The sequence below is a fragment of the Pan troglodytes genome, chromosome 3, assembly GCF_028858775.2.
Source record: "Pan troglodytes isolate AG18354 chromosome 3, NHGRI_mPanTro3-v2.0_pri, whole genome shotgun sequence".
In the NCBI taxonomy this organism is placed as follows: domain Eukaryota; kingdom Metazoa; phylum Chordata; class Mammalia; order Primates; family Hominidae; genus Pan; species Pan troglodytes.
In genome coordinates this window covers 7,755,259-7,774,483 of record NC_072401.2, presented here as the reverse complement: position 1 = coordinate 7,774,483, position 19,225 = coordinate 7,755,259, and the positions used below count along the sequence as shown (strand labels likewise).

Below are 19,225 nucleotides of genomic sequence, written 5' to 3'. Positions count from 1 at the left end.
TTTTGAGGTCCACAGTCCCAATGCATGGATGGACTTATTTGTGAGTTGCATATCTATCTCTTCCTGCAAAACAGAACCCTTTCCAGAATGGAAGAAAAATCCAAATAGAAATCATGGATCTACAATGATCCATGTGCACATACTGGCTTCATCGGAAGCGTAAATTCAGGTCAACCCTGGCTCTGAACTTCCCTAAGCCTCAGTGTTCCCATCTGGAAAATGGACACTATATTGAGGGTTTACCATGTGCCAGGGACTTAGCCGGATGTTCTAACTTTTAACCCTTGTCAGGCACTAGTAGGATCCTCTCTTTACACACAAGGCAAGGCACGGAGGCAGAAGTCAGCTCACACAGGCAGGGGATGCTCAGGATGACATGATCCACTCTCAGTCACCAGGGCCAGGGCCTAGGCACGCTTCCCCTCAGCAACCCAGTAACCTCCCTGCAGGGAGTTACAAGGAGGATGCAACTGCTTTCACAGCCTCGGAAGGAACCAACTCTGCCCATACCTTGATCTAGGACTTCCAGCCCCCAGAACTGAGCACATGGGGTCCTTTTGGGACCTGCTTCTATAAGAAAAGTACTTGTCAGTAAAGGTGACATGGCTTCTTCTCTGTGCTGGGAGAGCCAGCCCCGGATGTATCTCAGCACAGTGGGGTGAGGAGGTGAGCCAGGCTCAGAGACAGCCCGGCTGAAGGTGAAGGAAACCTTAGTCCTGCAGCAGGCTGCCATGACCTAGGGTGAGCCTCAGTTTCTGCAATGGGAAATGGGGCTAACCCTGCAGACTTGACATTCACAGTGGCTTAGTGGTTTCTCCAGGAACGACACAGGTCCTATCTCCATGCCCCGGGGTTTCCCCACGACACTGCACGTACAGTTGCCCCGGTGGCCACTGCTAAGGGATGCCTGGCACAGCTGGCATTAAAACTAGGGTGCACCCCCTTGTATGCCAGGAACAGGGGCTCAAAGGAAGCATGGCCCCTGCGCTCAAGCCCCAACTCCAGGCCTGGATTCCACCCCTCATCACCCCAACAAGGCTGCTCAGGGTCATGCTGGGGACAGAGGAGCAGGCTCAGTCCCTCCCGAGGGCTCAGGAAAGGCCAGCTGCAGGGGCAGCCCCTCAGGAGTGTCCCAGGCATCTGAGTTGATTGGAACGATCCTACAGCACCCCAGCTTGTACCCCAACACTCACAAATACTCAATGATGACCCTATGGGTAGAATTGTGTCCCCTAAAATTCATATATTGAAGCCCCAATCCCTAGTGAAGCCACCTGTAGCCCCTGATGCTGCGGACGCCGCTGCGAGGTGCCATGGCAGGGACGGTGCTGAAAGCCACCCACAGTTCCTGGGGTGGGTGGGGCATGGGGCCAAGTGCTTGTGTCCCTCCAACTCACTGTGCGACATCAGAGGCTTACTGATGCTCAGCTCTGCTGGGAAATAAGGTTCTTTTCTTCCCTCCCTTCCCCTCCCCTCCCTACCTCCTTCCTTTATCCCCATCCTTCCAACCCCCAGTCTGACCTCTTTCATTGGCTTTAAGCTCAACAAAAAGGGAAGGGAAAAGAAGGGAAGACAGGGAGGAAGGAAGGAAGGGGGAAGAAATGAAAGGAAAGGAATGAAAGAGGGAGAGAAGGAAAGAAAAAAGAAAGAAAAGACAAAGGAAAGAAAGCAGCTTCGAGGCATTTGGCTCTGGCCTGAGGAACTGTGCACGTGTGAGGGGTAGGCTTGGGCAGGTGAGCACCTGTCCCCCATCCCTCTACTCTCAGGGCCAGTGGGGATGCTGCCTGTGGCCCCAGGGATGACAGCTCTGACCAGGAAAAGCAGCTAGCCATCCCTGGGCCTCTCTGGAGTCCTGTACTTCCCGATGTATCCAGCCCCCAGCAACCCAGGAGGGTTGGGTCTGCCTCAACCCTGACAAAAGGGCAGCCTGACAGGTGAGTGACTGGCCCAGGGCCACAACATCCTGAGCAATGCCGCTTAGAGAAGCGTTTAGGCCCTTGCCTCCTCCTCTGGCCTCCCTGCAGCCCCTATCCTGGCCTCCATCCCGCCCCGTTCTGCCTTCAGCGCCCAGCTCCTGAAGAGAAGCCAATGAGTCCAGCCCTGGTGCTTCCCCTCGGTCCCGCTCCATCCACAGGACCTGCTGCTGCACCCCAGGCCTTCTTCCACTCATGGAGGGCAGCTGTGATTCAAAGTCACCCAAATTCCTCCCTCCAGGAGGCCTCATGCTCTTCCAAGGATGCCCTCCCACATCTTGGGCTGTGAAGCCAGCAGCCCCCTCCAGACCCGGCTCTCCCCCATCAACCCTGGCTCCTCTCCCCCAGCTTTCCCCTGGATGTCCCCAACCTCAGAACCTCAAACACCAGCCAGAGCCTGTGACTTCTGTACTTGCTCCTCAGGTCTGGTCCTTACTGCCAAGTCCCAAGTATCTGTCGCAAGGGTGCCTCTGCAGGCATGTCCCAGAGACTCTCACCCTCACCAGGTTGGCCCTGCGGTCTCCATCTGCCTCCCACAACCCAGTCCTGACCTCCTGGGAGAAGAGACAGCCAGCCCATCTTGCAAGTCTGGGCCTCCCCCAACCCCTCCCTCTCACCGCCCGCAGCAATGGCCCAGTCCTATATCCCTCCCCGCCCTCCCTCTGCTCCCTGCCCTGGATCAGGCCACCTGCGTGTTGCAACCACAGCCCAACAGGTCTGCCTGCCTGGGTCGCCTCCTCCGGTTCATTGTCCGAGTGGCCCAGGCCAAACATTCGGTGTGTTCCTGACTCTTCTCTTCCTCGCACATGCCACATTCAAACCAACTGCAAATCCTGTTTACTGGCTCTAACTTCAAGCAGATGTTGAATCTGCAGCCTGTCACCTACGGTCGCCACCTGAGGCCCTGTGGCTTCTCCTCTAGACCACCACAGTCGCCTCTGACTCCTCCTCAACATGCTCCCTGCTTCCACCCTGGCCCCAGATCCATCCTTTTAGAGGCACCATGGGATCATGACAGCCCTCTGCTCAAAACCCTGCTATGGCTCCCCACTACCCTCAGAGGAAGAACCAGAGTCCACCTACACGATCCCTCTGACCGCGGCGCCTTCTGCTCCTGCCCCCATCACTCCGCTCAAGTCTCCTGGCCCCTGTTCTTCCTGCACCCAGCTGCCACAGGACCTTTGCACAGGCTGGCCTTGCTGCTTGGTGCACACTCAGACACTGACCTCTCTCAGCTCCTCCAAGTTTACACTCAAATGTTTTGTTGAATCACAGAGGCCTCCCCTGAACACACATGCTCCTGTCCCCAGGCCCCTTACAACCTATACAATGTCTCCACCTCTCCACCTCACTCATCACTTTCCTCCATATTGTAACACTTATTATGTGTTGTTTAATTTCTGCTTCCTCCGCTAGAATATAAGTTCCAAGAGTACAGGGTTTCTGTCTGTTTTGTTAACTCAAATATTCCCAGGACCTAGAATAGCACTCAGCACATAGTAGGCTCTTAGTAAATAACTGCTGAATACGCGTATGAAAATAAAGCCAAATAAACATGGTACAAGTGTTTGCTTTTAGGATCTGCCTATTTCCCCTCTTGTAACAGGGAAGGAGAGATTCTGCCTATTTCACCAGCCCTCAACCTTCACCTGTGGGGATAAGACAGCCCCTTTACCTGTGGGTGAGGCACTCCCAACTCGCTCAAGGAGCTTTTGGGGACAGGTGGACATGTGGGGCCCATTGTGTTAAGATCGGCCAGCAGCGGCAGCCAGGCCAGGGAGGTGGAGGCTGGCACGCCCACATTGGGGAGGATCCCTGTGGGAAACCACCTATGGGCCTTCTGATGCCGTGGGAGGAGCCACAGACTCAGGAACAAGGAGGCCAGGCCACATGGGAGATACTTGGCCAGTTCAGCATTCTGTACTTTTCCCTCTAACGCCAAGGTGCTGAGGCCCCAGAAAGGTTTCTGACTCTGGAGGTGTGGCCTCAAGGCCCCAAAGTCCTGAGTCTCAACACCTAAGTTTCTGTGGTCTCCGGTCCTTATGCCGTGGACCCTGGGTCTCTGCACCTTATGATAAGGCTAGGCTTTAGGACACGGCTTCCAAGTGTCGAGTTGGGGCCACTGTGGCTGGAAGTTTCAGCATCTCTCAAGGTTTCAGGTTGTAGGGACTAAGGAACCAGGGTTCTGGCTCCCAAAGCTCCCTGCGTCTCAGGCCTGTGTGGTCTCAGGGGGTTGAGGTTCCATTCGTGGCTGTGCGCTCAGAAGGGCTTTAGAGGCAGCAGCCAGAGACTGGTGAGTCCTAGGTGCTCCACAAACACCCGGGTGCCCGCCCTAACCCCAGATGCTGTGCACCACAGGGGGCCTCCCGTTCCAGACTTCTTAGGGCCAAGGCTGGATCTGAACCACAGTTGAGTTTAAGGTCAAGGTCACCAGCGCCCAGAATCCAGCAGTGGAGGGTGGAATTGTGCCCCATTCCTCCCAAAAAGATATGTTCAAGTCCTAACCCTGGTACCTGTGATCTGACGTAATTTGGAGCTAGGGTTTTTACAGATGTAATTAGTTGAGATGAGGTCATATTCAATTCGGATGGGCCTTAAATCCAATGACTGGTATTCTCATAGGAAGAAGGAAATTTGGACACAGAGACACAGAGAAGAAAGCCACAACAGAGGCAGAGGCTAGAGCAAGGCGGCTGCAAACCCCGGCCCGGGGAAGATTGCCGGCCCCCACCAGAACCTGGGAGGAAGCAGGAAGGAGCCTCCCCGCAGCCTTCGGAGGGAGCACGGCCCTGCCAACACTCTGATTTTGGATGTCAGACCCCCAGAACTGCAAAAGGAGTTCCCGTTGTTTTCAGCCACCCCGTCTGTGGTACATCGTTTTGTCAGCCTGAGGAACCTCCATACTGTTCACATGAGTTCCAGGGCACCTGCTAAAGGCCACGTGCTGGGGCTGGGCTGGGGGTGCTGCTCTCTGCTTTGTTGATATCATGAAACAGGGCAGAAACCACAGCCTCAGAGTTGACCTCTGCGGCGGGGCGGGGCTGGGGGAGGGGGTGGAGGGTGATCTGGGCTGGGGGAGGGGGTAGATGGTGATCTGGGCTGGAGGAAGGGGTGGATGATGATCTGGGCTGGGTAGATCCCAGGCTCTACCCTTCCCTGGCTTCTCAAATCTCTGACTGGGAAGGGGCTATGGCAAGGGCGCTTCCCTCTCCTGCCGGCCTGCGCCTCCCCTGCACCCTGCCCAGGCCTCGGCACCCACACTCGGCTCAGGTATGAGTCAGGGCATCCCACTTAGCCTCCAGCCACCCTCACCCAGTTCATCAGGCTGTCCCCACTCACTGCCCAGCTCTGCCAGGCAGAAGCAGGCCTCTGTATGCAGCGCCTTTCCCACAACTGCTGCTCACCTGGAAGCAGCCCCGACCCTGGCCTCAGGCTGCCCCTCACCTGGGGTGCGGCTCTTTCCAGCTTTTGCAAAGGCAGTATTTGGGAAATGCCACCTCCATCTTCCCAGAAGCAGCCAACAACTCCTTCTAGCCTCACTCTTCACCTGCCCTCTGACCCTCCCTGCTACTCAGTTGGCAGCTTGTGCCCACACTGGGGCCTTTGCCCTTGCCGAGTCCCCCTCTTGGGGTGCTTTCCCCTGGGTACCCACTTTATCCCAGTGCTGAGCTCACACCTGCTTCCCAGGGACCGATACCATCACCTCTCCCCAGATCTCCACCTTCCCCCACGGTCTCACCCCACAGAACTCCCTTCTGCCTGCCATTTGAGTAGTCACTTCATGGTCACTCATTCATGGTCTGTCTCTCCACCACAAAGAGCCACTCCTCATCTATCTTCATCCCCAGTGAGCCCCTAGTACCCAGCAGCCCCCACCACGCAGCTCACAGCAGGGCTTGGAAAATGCTTGTGAAATGAGTGACCCATGATTCCCACCCTCGAGGCCCCATGTGGCCGGGCAATGAAGCTGGGCCCCAGAGAGGGACAGGAGGGTCACCCAGGAGACTTGGGAAGGGCAGAGGGGAGGAGAGGCAGCATGGGAGTGGGCAGGGAGCAAGTGGCAGCAGCTGGTGACCAGGCAGAGGGGATGGGATACAGGTTAGGTGGTGCTGTCTAGGCCCCAAGTTCCAGAGCAGGCTGGGCAAGCCCCACTGGGCTTCAGGAGAAGGAGGCAACTCTGTTACCCTGCCCCTCCTCATTCAGAGAGAGGAACGGTAGCATGTGGCACTGTGTACACCAGGTAACCCCTTCCCTTCTGCATGGCAGGGCCACAAGGGCCAATGGTGAAATGGGGGTGAAAGGGCCAAAGCCTCAGAAATTGGAGGTAAGCATGTTGTTCCTATTCATGCTCTCCCTTGGTCAGCATCAAACCCTCCCTTATACTCTCTGAAACATGGCTGTCCTTGAAGCAAGCCACAGGCAGGCTCTGTCCCCCCAGAACAATTATTTGGGGAGAGAGCTCCCCTCTTTGTTCCCTCCTCCCTGGTCCCAGGCTCCAGGTCAGGGTCCTACCCACAAGGCAGCCTCCTCCCCCGCTCCCTAATTCCATTGTGGCCAGGCTCGTCTTTACTTGGGGAGAAAATGCGAATACCTTGCAAGTAGCTTTTTGAAACAAATGGGGTTTACAAAAAAATAAATAAATACAGCCAATGGTAGCATTTGTTAAAGTGTGGGTGGAGGATGAATGTGTGTGATACCATTCTCTGCATTTTCTGAAGGGGTGAAATCAGAGCCAGAGGCAGCAACCAGCACCAGCAACACGGGTGGGTGACAGCAGCTGGTGTGGTCACTCCGGAGAAGTCCTGGGGAATCTGCTCAGCACATACCCACCTGCCCCCACAGGTGCACACCCTACAGAAACATTCTGCACACCATCTGACGTCACCAAGATGTTTGGAGCAGCCATGTTTGAATAACCCCAAACTGGAAACCACCCCATGCCAGCTCATGGTGGATAAATAGAGTGTCAGAAAGCCACACAATGAAGCACTGCCTAGCAAGGTGCAGGAACAGCCTACAGTTGTGGGAACAACATGCCTGGATCTCATAACATCAAGCGAAAGAGGCAGGGATGGAGGACATCCTTTCCCTCCTGATCAACTCCACCAATATAAGGTTCAAGAACAGGCAAAATTAATCTGTGGAAGAAAAGTGTTTGCTCTCATTGACAAGTAACTGGGAAGGAGCACGCAGGACCATTCTGCCCCTTGACTAGGGTGTGCGTTCTGCAGGTGTGTGAAGATGTGTGCATTTAGCTGTAGGTGAAATTTATCTCAGCAGAATAAAAAGAAACGTGTAGCAAGAGAGAGCTCTAGTTAGCAGGGTTTGCATTTCACAGTGCTATGGATTGGTGTTTCTAAAATGTCTTGGATATATTCTAGGGTTCAGTAAGGGGTAAATAAGTTAAAAATCACGGGAGCCAAGCCTCTCACTGTTGGGCAGGGGAGTTACACTGCACTGAGTGTTGGAAGTATCAGTATGAACTCGTAGTCTTGTGAAGATGGATGGATGAATATGTTATATATACACATGTGTGTGTTTGTATATATATATACAAACTCCTTCCTTCCTTCCTCTTTCACCCCATGTCAGGAAGAGGTAAGGTTTTCACTCAGAGGGCCTAAAAGCCACGACAGCACAGGAGCAATGAGCACATTTCATATCCAGATCTTGGTTTCTAAACACCATGTTCCCTGGAGAACAGGCTGATTCCAGGGCTGGTTCGAGGAATAAAAAAGATGAGCCTGGAACATGTCCTGTACTGGAAAGTACAGAAGTGCCAAAGAAGGATGCCTGAGGGGACTCCCACAGATCACATCTGGGACAATTTAGGCATCAAAAACAATGAATGATATGAAAAAAGTATGTGCAAATATATACGTGTGGGGGGACAGATGGGTAGGTGACTAGGTAGGTGGACAGGTGAGAGGAAAGGAGGGACGGGTAGTGAGAACCTCGAAGCAAGTGGGACAGGTGTATTGGGTTATAGTCTATTAAATAAGCTTTTTTAAAAAAAAACATAAGTAAAAAATAATTCTGAGTCTTTTAAAAAAGAAAAAAGGAAAGAGGAAGGAAGGAAAAAGAGAGGCAGGGAGGGAGGGAGGGAGGAGAAAGGGAACAGAAGGAAGGAGAGAGGAAGGTGAGATAAAGCTTTTTTATTCACAGAAGAATACAAACTAATCAATAGAGAAGGAAGACAGAGGTAGGAAATTGATGGGCAGGTGCTCAAATAAATGCATAAACATTTGATGAGGAACAAGATAGTTACATATTTTCAAAATACCTTTCTAAATGTTGCTTATTAATTACAAGTGGGAAATAACTTTACAGAGAAGGAAGCTGGTAGATCTTCTCCAAGTGATCAAAGATCACACATGTTGATAAATCAACAATGGTCCCCCACACGATGCATGACCTGGGTCTGGTCAAGAGGAAAGCCCAGTCAGACCTGCACAGAGGGACATTCTACAAAATAACCAGCTGGTTCCCCAGTGCTACAAAAGAAAACACAAAGCTGCCATCAGCTCCCGATGGAAGGCCTCTGAGGCACCATGACCAGGAATTGCATCGTGTGAGCCTGGACTGGGGCTGGACCTGGGAAATCAATGCCACATGGGGCAGCACTGGGGCTGCTGGTAAAGCTGAACTGGGCTGTGGGTTAAATTCTAGTATTGTATCCACACCACAGTTCTTTATTTTCATAAATGCGCCGTGGTTATGAGAGAATGTCCTGGTCCTTAGGAAATAGGCACCAAAGTAACTGGGGTAAAGAGATACAATGTCTCCACCTACGCTCGAAGGTTATAAAAAAATTATGTGCAAATATATACATGTGTGTGGACAGACAGGTAGGTGGCTAGGTAGGTGGACAGACAGGTGAGAGGAAAGGAGGGAGGGGCAGTGAGAACCTCGAAACAAGTGGGGCAGGTGTGTCTGGGCAAAGGTACTCGGGAGTGCCTTGTACCCTTCTTGCAGCCATCCTTTAAGTAATCCAACATCATACCCCCCATGGCATAAAAAAAAATGTGTTTGGTTTTGTCCCCACTTTCTGGCACAGAGCTCCAACCCTTGGAATTTGCTGAGTGACAGAAGTGTATTTCGTTGTTCATAATGACCCCCTCTGACCACACCTGAGTTTATGCTAATGAGGTGACCTACAGTGGGGTCCCTAGATGGCCTCTGATGGGGCTGGTCACCAGAAAGACCAAGCCATTCGAGGACAGGAACTTCCAGCCCCACCCCCTGGCCTCTGGGAAGGGGTGGGGGCTGCTGGAGATTAAACTCTGGAAAAACTCTTGGACAATGCGGTTTGATGAGCTTCTGGGTTGGTGAACACATGGGGGCGTGAGGAGGGTGGCACACCCAGAGGGTGTGGAAGCCTTGCACCCCGGCCCCTAGTCCTTGCCTTGTACACAGCCTCCTGAGTCATATCTTTCATGATAAATAAGAAATGTAAGCAAACGGTCTCCTGAGTCCTATGAGCCACCCTAGAGAATTATCAAACCCGAGGAGGGGGTCTCAGGACCCTGGTTTATAGCCACTTCATGAGAAGTACAGGTGCCAACCTCGGACCTGTGATTATTAGCATCTAAAGTGGGGGCTGAGCCCTTAACGTGTGGGGCCTGTGCTAACTCCAGGTAGTTGGTGTCAGAACTGAAAGGAATTACAGGGCTCCCAGTCGGCATCTGTAAGAATCGGTCGTTGGTGTTGGAAAACACCCCAGTCCCCGAAACAAAACAGACATGGAGCAATCAGAATTCCTCAAATGCTGCTGAGGGGAGTGGGAACGGGCACAACCACTTTGGAAAGTGATCCAGCAGTACCTGCTCAACACACATGACGCATGCCCAATCCGTGCCGCTCCTCCATAAAACCCAGCAGAGAAGGGAAGACACGTGTGCATCCAAGACATACACAGAAGTGTTCGGGGCAGCGTTACTCCTACTGGCTCCCAAGTGGAATTGTTCCAAAGGCCCATCAAGGGTAGAGTAGACAAATCCACGGTGGTGCACTGACCTAATTAATACACACCCAGGGCCCAGTGGGGCATTCCACCTGCCCAGTGGAGTTCTACCCAGAAACCACAATGTCGGCTCTACAGCTAAACACAGCAGCATGGGTCAATCTTACAAAGACAATGCCGAGCCAAGAAGTCCTTCATTATCGGGATGTTGTGCTAGGCTCAAGGGATGTCAGGATGAGGAGGACATTCTGGCCTCCTGGGTCGCACCCCCTCAGTGCAAGAGACCAAGGCAGCGCCGTGGGGGTGGGGTCTCAAGGGACTCGCAGGAAGTCTGGCACACAGCTGCGTTCACGCCAAGGGGCAGGCCCTTCTGTTTGCTTCAGCCTGGTGCCCAAAGTCCTGGTGGGATGCGAGTGGGTGCCCTGGGAATGTCAGGCGATGGACTGAATGAATGGCAGGCCCATCATAAGCCCATAGAAATGCATCAACACGTGCTTGGCTGAGCCAAGTCCAGATAAGGACACCCACGTCTCCAGCCCCACCTGGGGTATGACCTGGACGTGCTGGCCAGCTACCATCCTGCAGCTGAGCACACCCAGGCTCACCTGTTCCCTAAGACTGTCCCCTCCACTGGTCCCCAGCAACCAGAGTCCTTGGAAGTCACTGCAAGAACTCAGCAAATCCTATTTTCCGTCTTCTCTTCCTGACCCCTGTACCCAGCAGGAGGGCTGGTGGGAAGCACCCTGCACTATCGCATTCCTCATGTGTGGCTATTGCAATTTCAGGCCAGGCTGCCCGACCCACATAACTGGGAAGTGTGTTCCTACAGGGCACCCAAGCCCAGGAAGCTGAGCTGAGGACACCCACATGTGGGGCTAGGGGAGCCCCCTGCCATCAAACCTCTGGCCTGCCCACTCCATCGCTGTTTGGCAATTAGGCCAGAGGCGAGGCCGACTCCAGATTTCTCCACTTAATGAACAGGATCCGAGGCAAGGCGCCTGTGCGTGCTCACCCAGCTGACTCTCTTGCCTAAGAACTATTTTAAAAACTAAGGAAGAAGAAAAAGATAAGATAACAGATGACACAGAAACGAAACAAACCTCTTTTGTGTGTGTGTACCTTCAACAAACATTTAATCTACGCCTACTACAGACCAGCCCACACTCAGCCTTTGATTGACATTTCTAGAATGAAGAAACCGGCTGGGCTCAGGACCTGAGTTTGCAAGTGGCTTTTGCGGTGTGGCAGTGAGGTCTACAGCTCTCCCACTTCACAGTTTAAGACCTGAAGCTCAAAGAGACTAACTCCCCGAACAGCACAGCCAGGGGCAGAACCCCAGCTGGGCACGTGGCCCTGAGGCCACATTAGAAAACAGCGGCATCCAGGGGGTGGCCAGTCGTTGGGAACACTCGATCTTCAGCAAATAAAGCAGAGGGTGCCTTTCTGTACCTCCCAGAATGGGGGCAGAGACTCCTCGGGGTGTGAGGGGGGCTCACATTCCAGGAGAGGACCCAGGCCACACAAGTCAGGAGAGGACAGTGAGCTGCAGGGAAGGGAACCCCAGGAACTACTGCAGCAGGGGGAGGGTGGGGGACACAGCCCAGGGGCCAGGAGGGCTTCCTAGGAGCCGAGCTTCATTCACGTATCAGCTAGGCTCAGAAAACTGCTAAGAGTTTATCTTATCCAGGGGAAAAGAGGGGAGGGATAGTGTTCCAGGCACTCCAAGAGCAAAGGCGAAGAGGCCAGGAATCCCCAGGCACAGGGTGTGAGTCAGGCTGTGGGAGTGGCCAGGAGGTGGGGCCGCCCTTCTGCGCCTCCTCTGGGGCCAGGCAGGAGAGCCAGGTTTATAGCAGCAGCCACTGCTGGGTACTCTGGAGCCAGAGAGTCCCTGGGCAGCATGCTGTGTGCCCTGCTCCTCCTGCCCAGCCTCCTGGGGGCCACCAGGGCCAGCCCAACCTCAGGCCCCCAGGAGTGTGCAAAGGGCTCCACGGTGTGGTGTCAGGATCTGCAGACAGCTGCCAGGTGCGGGGCTGTGGGGTACTGCCAAGGGGCCGTTTGGAACAAACCCACCGCGAAGTCTCTGCCCTGCGATGTATGCCAGGACATAGCAGCCGCCGCTGGCAATGGGCTGAACCCTGACGCCCCGGAGTCTGACATCCTGGCTTTGGTGATGAAGACCTGTGAGTGGCTCCCCAGCCAGGAGTCTTCAGCCAGATGCAAGTGGATGGTGGATGCCCACAGTTCGGCCATCCTGAGCATGCTCCGTGGGGCCCCGGACAGCGCCCCGGCACAGGTGTGCACAGCGCTCAGCCTCTGTGAGCCGCTGCAGAGGCACCTGGCCACCCTGAGGCCACTCTCCAAAGAGGACACCTTTGAGGCTGTGGCTCCATTCATGGCCAATGGGCCCCTTACCTTCCACCCCCGCCAGGCGCCTGAAGGAGCTCTGTGCCAAGACTGTGTACGGCAGGTCTCCCGACTCCAGGAGGCTGTCCGGTCCAACTTGACCTTGGCCGACCTGAACATCCAGGAGCAGTGTGAGTCCTTGGGGCCTGGCCTGGCTGTCCTCTGCAAGAACTACCTCTTCCAGTTTTTTGTCCCTGCTGACCAAGCACTGAGGCTTCTCCCCACGCAGGAGCTCTGCAGGAAGGGGGGATTCTGTGAGGAGCTAGGGGCACCTGCCCGTTTGACTCAAGTAGTGGCCATGGACGGGGTCCCCTCCCTGGAGCTGGGGTTGCCAAGGAAACAGAGCGAGATGCAGATGAAGGCCGGTGTGACCTGTGAGGTGTGCATGAACGTGGTGCAGAAGCTGGACCACTGGCTCATGTCCAACAGCTCTGAGCTCATGATCACCCATGCCCTGGAGCGCGTGTGCTCGGTAATGCCTGCCTCTATCACGAAGGAGTGCATCATCTTGGTGGACACCTACAGCCCCTCCTTGGTGCAGCTTGTGGCCAAAATCACCCCAGAGAAGGTGTGCAAGTTCATCCGTCTGTGTGGCAACCGGAGGCGGGCCCGGGCAGTCCATGATGCCTATGCCATCGTGCCGTCCCCAGAGTGGGACGCGGAGAACCAGGGCAGCTTCTGCAATGGGTGCAAGAGGCTGCTCACGGTGTCCTCCCACAACCTGGAGAGCAAGAGCACGAAGCGAGACATCCTGATGGCCTTCAAGGGTGGCTGCAGCGTCCTGCCGCTGCCCTATATGATTCAGTGCAAGCACTTCGTCACCCAGTACGAGCCCGTGCTCATTGAGAGTCTCAAGGACATGATGGACCCCGTGGCTGTGTGCAAGAAGGTGGGGGCCTGCCACGGCCCCAGGACCCCACTCCTGGGCACTGACCAGTGTGCCCTGGGCCCAAGCTTCTGGTGCAGGAGCCAGGAGGCCGCCAAGCTGTGCAACGCTGTGCAACACTGCCAGAAGCACGTATGGAAAGAGACGCCCCTGCACGCTGGGGAACACGCGTGACCGTGGCCGCCAGAGACCCAGAGCCTGCTAGCGAGGCCCATGAGGTGGGTGCTTTCCCCATCCCCATTTCACAAATGAAAAACTGAAGCTCTGAGGAGGGAGGCTGGGAAGGAGCAGAGCTGAAGTTCAAAGCCAAATATTCCTGATCCCAAAAGCCTCTCTCTTAACAACGGTGCTGCACAGCTTTGCCCTCGAAAGCATCTCTACTGGACCGGAACACACTCATGTGCCCCACTCCCTGACCCAGCCAAGGCTGCCCTTTCATCTCCAAGGCTGAGATGTTGCCGGTGGTCCCATGAGAGCCTGCCCATGGGCTCAGGTGCCCCTTTACCTTCTGCTGGATGGACGTCCGGCTGTGAGCCAGGCTGGGGTCATGGCCGGGGTGAGCAGAGGCAGGGGTGGATGGAGGCTTCGAGGGCCCATCACTAGTGGGGTCATTACCTCTTGTCAACAGCTGGGGGTGGGAGTCTGGGTCTCGCTCAGGCCAGAGCTTCTCAACCTGGAGTCCCTAGGGGTGGCTGCCAAAGGTGTGTATGACAAGCACGTAACCCTGGACATTTCTGGGGAGAGGTCTGGGGCTTTGGCCACATTCTCCAAGGGCTGCTGGGCTTTGGAGCAGTCCCCCACCATGTCTCAGCCACTACAGGGTCCCTCTCTCTCCTTGCACCCCAGACCCTCCGCTGCCCTGGTAATGAGCAGAAGGAAAGTCTTGGGGTGTGCTCAAAATCAGGAGAGCAAAACATGCCAGGCAAAAGCTCCCGGGAAAAGCCGGAGGAGTCTGGGGTGGCCACCGGGGTGTGGAGCAGCAAGGGCAAAGACGGTGAACACGGCCCTCCAGCTGTCTGAGCCTCAGTTTTCTAATCTGTAGAATGGGGATGATCATACCTGCCTCACAAGAATGTTGAGACAATTCACAGAAACGTTCTGGAGCCCCTTTCCCCTGAGACCGGCATTCATGAGTCTGCTGGGACCAGAAAACCCATCTCAGGGGCCCAGCGGGGCACCCAGGAGAGTCTGGCGGTGCAAGCGCTGTATAAACCACAAGCGTTCTCCAAATGCCGTGTGCCGTGTTTTTATTCTCAGGGAAGGCGCAGATCCCAGAGCTGCTACAACAGCCCCCACCTTACCCTGGTGCCTCCACCTCGCCCCGGTGCCCCCTCTGGCAGAAAGCCTCCGGGGGGGTTTCCAGCCGGGTTCAAGTGCTCCTGTGGTTTCTGCTTCTGCTGTGTGGCCCCCCTAAGACACTGTGCCCCCTCCAGGAGAGCCCCTGGGCATGACCCTGCAGTGTCCTTGCAGCTGGCCCAGCATCTGCACGCAGGAGGTGCTCACACATCTGGGAGCCGCACACATGAGTCCCGGGGGTGGAAGCTGGCATTTCACCTGAGGCCCATGGATTAATTCTCCTCTTGAGTAAGAGGTGCGCCAGGCCTGGAAGGACGGGATGTGAGCGGGTGCTGTTTTCCAAGAGGCCACACCCGAGCTCTTAGGTAAACGTCGCAGACCTGGGCCACCGCCCCAGGAACACAGGCACACTGGGCCTGAGATTCTGGATGCCTCAGAAGTGGCCCCTATTGGCTGGGCCCGCTGGGCAGTCCCACAAAAGATAAGGCCAGCAAGGGGTGGTGGTCGTGCCTGGCCACCGGATGGGCCATGGGAAGGCAGCTCTGCACCAGACTCCAAAACACAGGGGCCCGAAGTTGTTGGCCTCAGTATCTGCCTCTTCCCCTGAGACCACCCACCCTCTCCAGGAGCAGCCCCAGAGGCTCTCTGTCTGCCTGCCGGTAGGTGTTCCCACCTGACACACTCTCTGGGACAGGATGGAGCCATAGGCCCTCCTCTGGCTTGGCTGTGAGTCGGGAGGATGCCTACTGGGAAGGATGTGTGACATGACCTGAAATCCCCCAACAGGTCACCTGGGAGAGGCCGGGAGAGGGCAAGCGCCACACCTGCCAGGTGGCCCAGCTCAGCCCACCTGCCCCCACCCCAGAGCTACCTGCAGTGGGTGGTCAGGGTGGGGTGTCCCCACACCCTCTTCCCTACCCACCCCTTGGGCCTGGGTACCAGCTGCTCCCACAGACCCACTGAGCAAATGCGTCTCCACTAGATGGTTGCCCGTGATGAACGGAGCTCACTGGCCATGACCCCACAGGCCCAGCTGCACACCCAGGTCATGAGCACGGCCCTGCCCCACCCCCATAGGGGCCCTCTGACCCCTCCACTCACTCATCCGCCACCAAAGCTGTGGAGGCCTGTGGCAGGGTCTCAGTCACCTCCATCCCTTGTGCCCGGAACCAAGCCCGGAACACAGGAGGTGCTCTGCAAGTGCCCGTGGGGGGTGGCTGCCTTGGGGTCTAAAGGCAGAGAGGCAGGAGGAGCAAGGGACGGGCCCACTGGTGCTGATGGCAGCACCACCATTCAGCACTGAGACTGAGGCTTAAGGAGTCCATCCAAACGACTCCATAGCCGCTGCGTTCAGGCTGGAAAAGGCTTTTCAGGGGAGGGCGCTGTAACTGTCCAGCTGTGGGAGAGGAGATGCCAGCCCAGGAGAAGAGCAGCTGGCCCTACTGGGCCTAGAAGTTTGGGAGACCCATCCCAGCAAGGATGGGAAATCAAGACAGATGTTGAGCATGGATTTCCCAGAGGTGGTGACTGCGCCGCACAGAGGAGCATCTCTGCCTGGGAGGAGGGAGAGGGCTCCCGCCGGGCTGCCAGAGCCGAGCAAGTACCTGCACCTTCATCCAGACACATGCTGGGCATTCTTCAGATGCCATCGTAAGGCGGAGGCCTGGGACGTCCCAGAACACCTAGGGATGCTGCCCCTCGGGCTTTCTCGGCCACACCGGATGCAGAGGGGCTGTGGGAGCCTGGAAAAGGGCTTGGTGGTCCAGCTGTTTTGTTGTTGTTGTTTTTGGTTTTTTTTGTTGTTTGTTTGTTTTGGCTTGGGGCTTTTCTTAGAAGTGATGTGTTGTTAGAAACTTCAAACCAGATACAAATATACCCAATGATGTTCTCTCTCTCTGTCTCTTATTTTTTGGTGAATAATTTATACAAACTCAGGGCTCTCCTGGAAAGCATGGAAGAGCAGTCCGTGGGGACAGCCACCTTCAATGTGGGAACAGTGAGCCCTGAGCCCTGGAGGGGCACGTCAGGGACAGCCCATGCTGTCCACGCTCCCTCCCCCACTTTCACTTCCCGTGACCTCCAGGGATGAAAGTCAAATCTATTCCTTACAACGAGAAGCGGGCCTGGAAAAGCTTCCCCAGCACACCCGAGTGCCAGGCACCACAGGGCCCAGGACAGTGGCCCCTGTGCACCGGACGGGGGTTGCCAGCCTGCCGGGCATGGCTCCAGGAGCTGTGCTGGCTTCACTCATGGCCCACCCCCCACAGCCACCGTGAGACAGGGACTATTCTTATTCTATTCCCCAGAGGTGGATGCTGAAACCAGAGAGGTTAAATAACTTGCCCGAGGCCACACAGCCAGTAGTGGAGGGAGCAGCAGGCTCAGGGCGTGTGTTCTCTGTCCTCACACCCGCGACCCACGATATGTCCACGTGCAAGTCCTGACCCCACCACTCTGTGGCCTTGGTTCAGGGTCCTCATCCCTAACCTGGGTGACCCCACCTCCCCGGGTCCTCCGCAGGATGGAGGGTGCCCTGTGGGAGGGGCCCGCCGGGTGCATGCACAGAGGAAGGGGCTTTTCTAGGCACGTCCTTCCATGACACCTCTGTCTTTTCTCTGTTCTTCCAGCTAGCCTCTTAAAATGCATTTTCATTGTTATATTTTTACAGATCTTTAAGTTACACTGTGATTTCCAGGTCTGGTAAGGCGGATTCACTTTCCCAGAGTACCTTAACCACTCTCTGCTGCTGTTTTCTTCATGTCTTCCTCACCAAATGCCCTTAGGGTGGAAGAGGCGATGGGACCTGGTAAATTAGCCAAATGCTGATGCCAAGGCCCTGAGAGCACGTATGGGTGCAGGGATGCCCAGCTGCTGTGAGCCCCCAGCCACATCTCCGGGGAGCTGGGGTGGAATAGAGCAGCACCAGGGACGCCCATGCTCAGCTCCAGCCATCCCGCAGGGACATCGTGATGTCACAGGCACCTTCCCCAAAGCCCTAGGCAGGGGGTGTGCAGGCCCAACCCCAGGCACACACTCACGCATGTGCCTCAATGCAGTGCACCAAGTCAAAAGTCAACAACTCTGCCACCCCTGGACAAACCCTTACATTCTCCTTTCCTCATTTTCCTCGTCTGTGAAATGATCACAGCAGCCCCACATCCCTATCCAGCAGCATGGTTACCAGGTTACCGTGACAACTAATCCTGCTAGTGAACATACCCTGTGAGCCAGCCACTCGGCTCACTCAGACTGGTGAAGAGGTGCCTTCCTGGGGTCTGGGCTCCCCTGCGCCACCACCCCCTCCTGTCTAGTCTCATCACAGCAGTGATCCTGACAAAAATCTAAGTCCGGGCCAGCTCACAACCTCCTCACTCCCAGTAAAAGCAGATAAAAGCTGAGGCCCTTACCAACCCACCACCAGCCGGGTGGACCCCACCCTGGTGCAGCCCAGCCCCTCCCCTTGTTCTTTCCTCTCCAGCCACCCCGGCCTGGCCTTGCACACACCCCAGGCCCACCCCAGGGCCTTTGCTTGGCCCTAGACATGCTCCTCTCAGTCCCTCCTGCGGTTCAGGCCTTCCCTGCAGAACCCTGCCCAGCATCACCTCCGGCCCCCACCTGCTATTCCCACCACCACTCCACACTTGTCTTAGTCTCTGCTGCCCTCACTGCCCTCGGCCCCATAACTGACTCTACTCGGCTATCTGGCTGTGGCCTGGCTTCCCTTGGAATGCGAGCTGCAGGAGGCAGGAGTTCGTCTCAGTGGTCTCTGCCACAGTCCTGTCACCAAGACAGAGCCCAGCATGGAACAGGCTCCATGAGCACAGGATGAGCGAATGAACGCTGGCTCTTCTGGGACCACTTTCAGCCCTCTGGTCTGCCCTTTGTGCTGATGCCGCCCTGCGGTTGTGTGTTTCTGACAAGGCCTAGCTGTGGCCATACCTTCCAGTTATACAATACGGAGCCCATCTTTCAATAAATGAATATGAATCCGTTGTGCTCAGTTCCAGCAGCCGCCCCAGGGACGCTGTGCAAAACAAGGTTGTCCTCCATGGCCCAGGTGAAGCCACAGGCAGATGGGCCCCACCCCAGGACCCACAGATGACGGCTGGATGGAGTCTGGGTGTGGAAACTCAGGGAGATGGGTGCCCCCAGAAGAGCCCACAGAGCAGACCCCAGGTGAGCGAACCTGTTCCTGCCCTCTGGCTGCATTGCAACCTCCATCCCCCCGCCCTCAGGGGTGGTGATATGGTTCGGATGCCTGCCCCCTCCAAAGCTGGTGTTGAAATGTGATTCCCAGCGTTGCAGTCGGGCCTGGTGGGGCGGGGGGGGGGAGGTATGGGATCGTGGGGGAGGGGCCCTCAGGAAAGGCTCTCCGTGCCATCCCCCGCTGATGAATGAGTCCTGCCCTCAGTTCACGTGAGATCTGCCTCCCACTCCTTTGCCCCCTGCCTCCATGTGACACTCCTGCTTCCTCGTTACCTTCCATCATGACTGGGAGCTTCCCGAGTCTCACACGAAGCAGATCCCAGCACCCCACCTCCTGGGGTGTCCTGCATAACCAATGAAACCCAGACTCGGGCATTTCTTTATACCAACCCAAGAATGCACTAACACAGATGGTCAGCTGCCAAAGGCAAGAGGAAGTATGCTCCAAGTCCCAGGCGCACCCCAGCTCCTCGGCCCCTGCCACCGTCTCATCCCGTC

At 55.9% G+C, this 19,225-nt stretch overlaps 2 protein-coding genes across 6 annotated transcripts in view; one reads left to right on the top strand and one right to left on the bottom strand.

Moving 5' to 3' along the window:
• SORCS2 (sortilin related VPS10 domain containing receptor 2) overlaps positions 1-19,225 on the bottom strand; it is a 552,106-nt gene that overhangs the window by 295,873 nt on the left and 237,008 nt on the right. The gene's annotated exons all lie outside the window — the stretch shown is intronic.
• On the top strand, positions 11,693-16,413 carry PSAPL1 (prosaposin like 1). Its single transcript, XM_003310244.4, has one exon. The coding sequence runs from the start codon at positions 11,834-11,836 to the stop codon at positions 13,397-13,399; it is 1,566 nt and encodes a 521-aa protein (XP_003310292.1). The 5' UTR covers positions 11,693-11,833; the 3' UTR covers positions 13,400-16,413.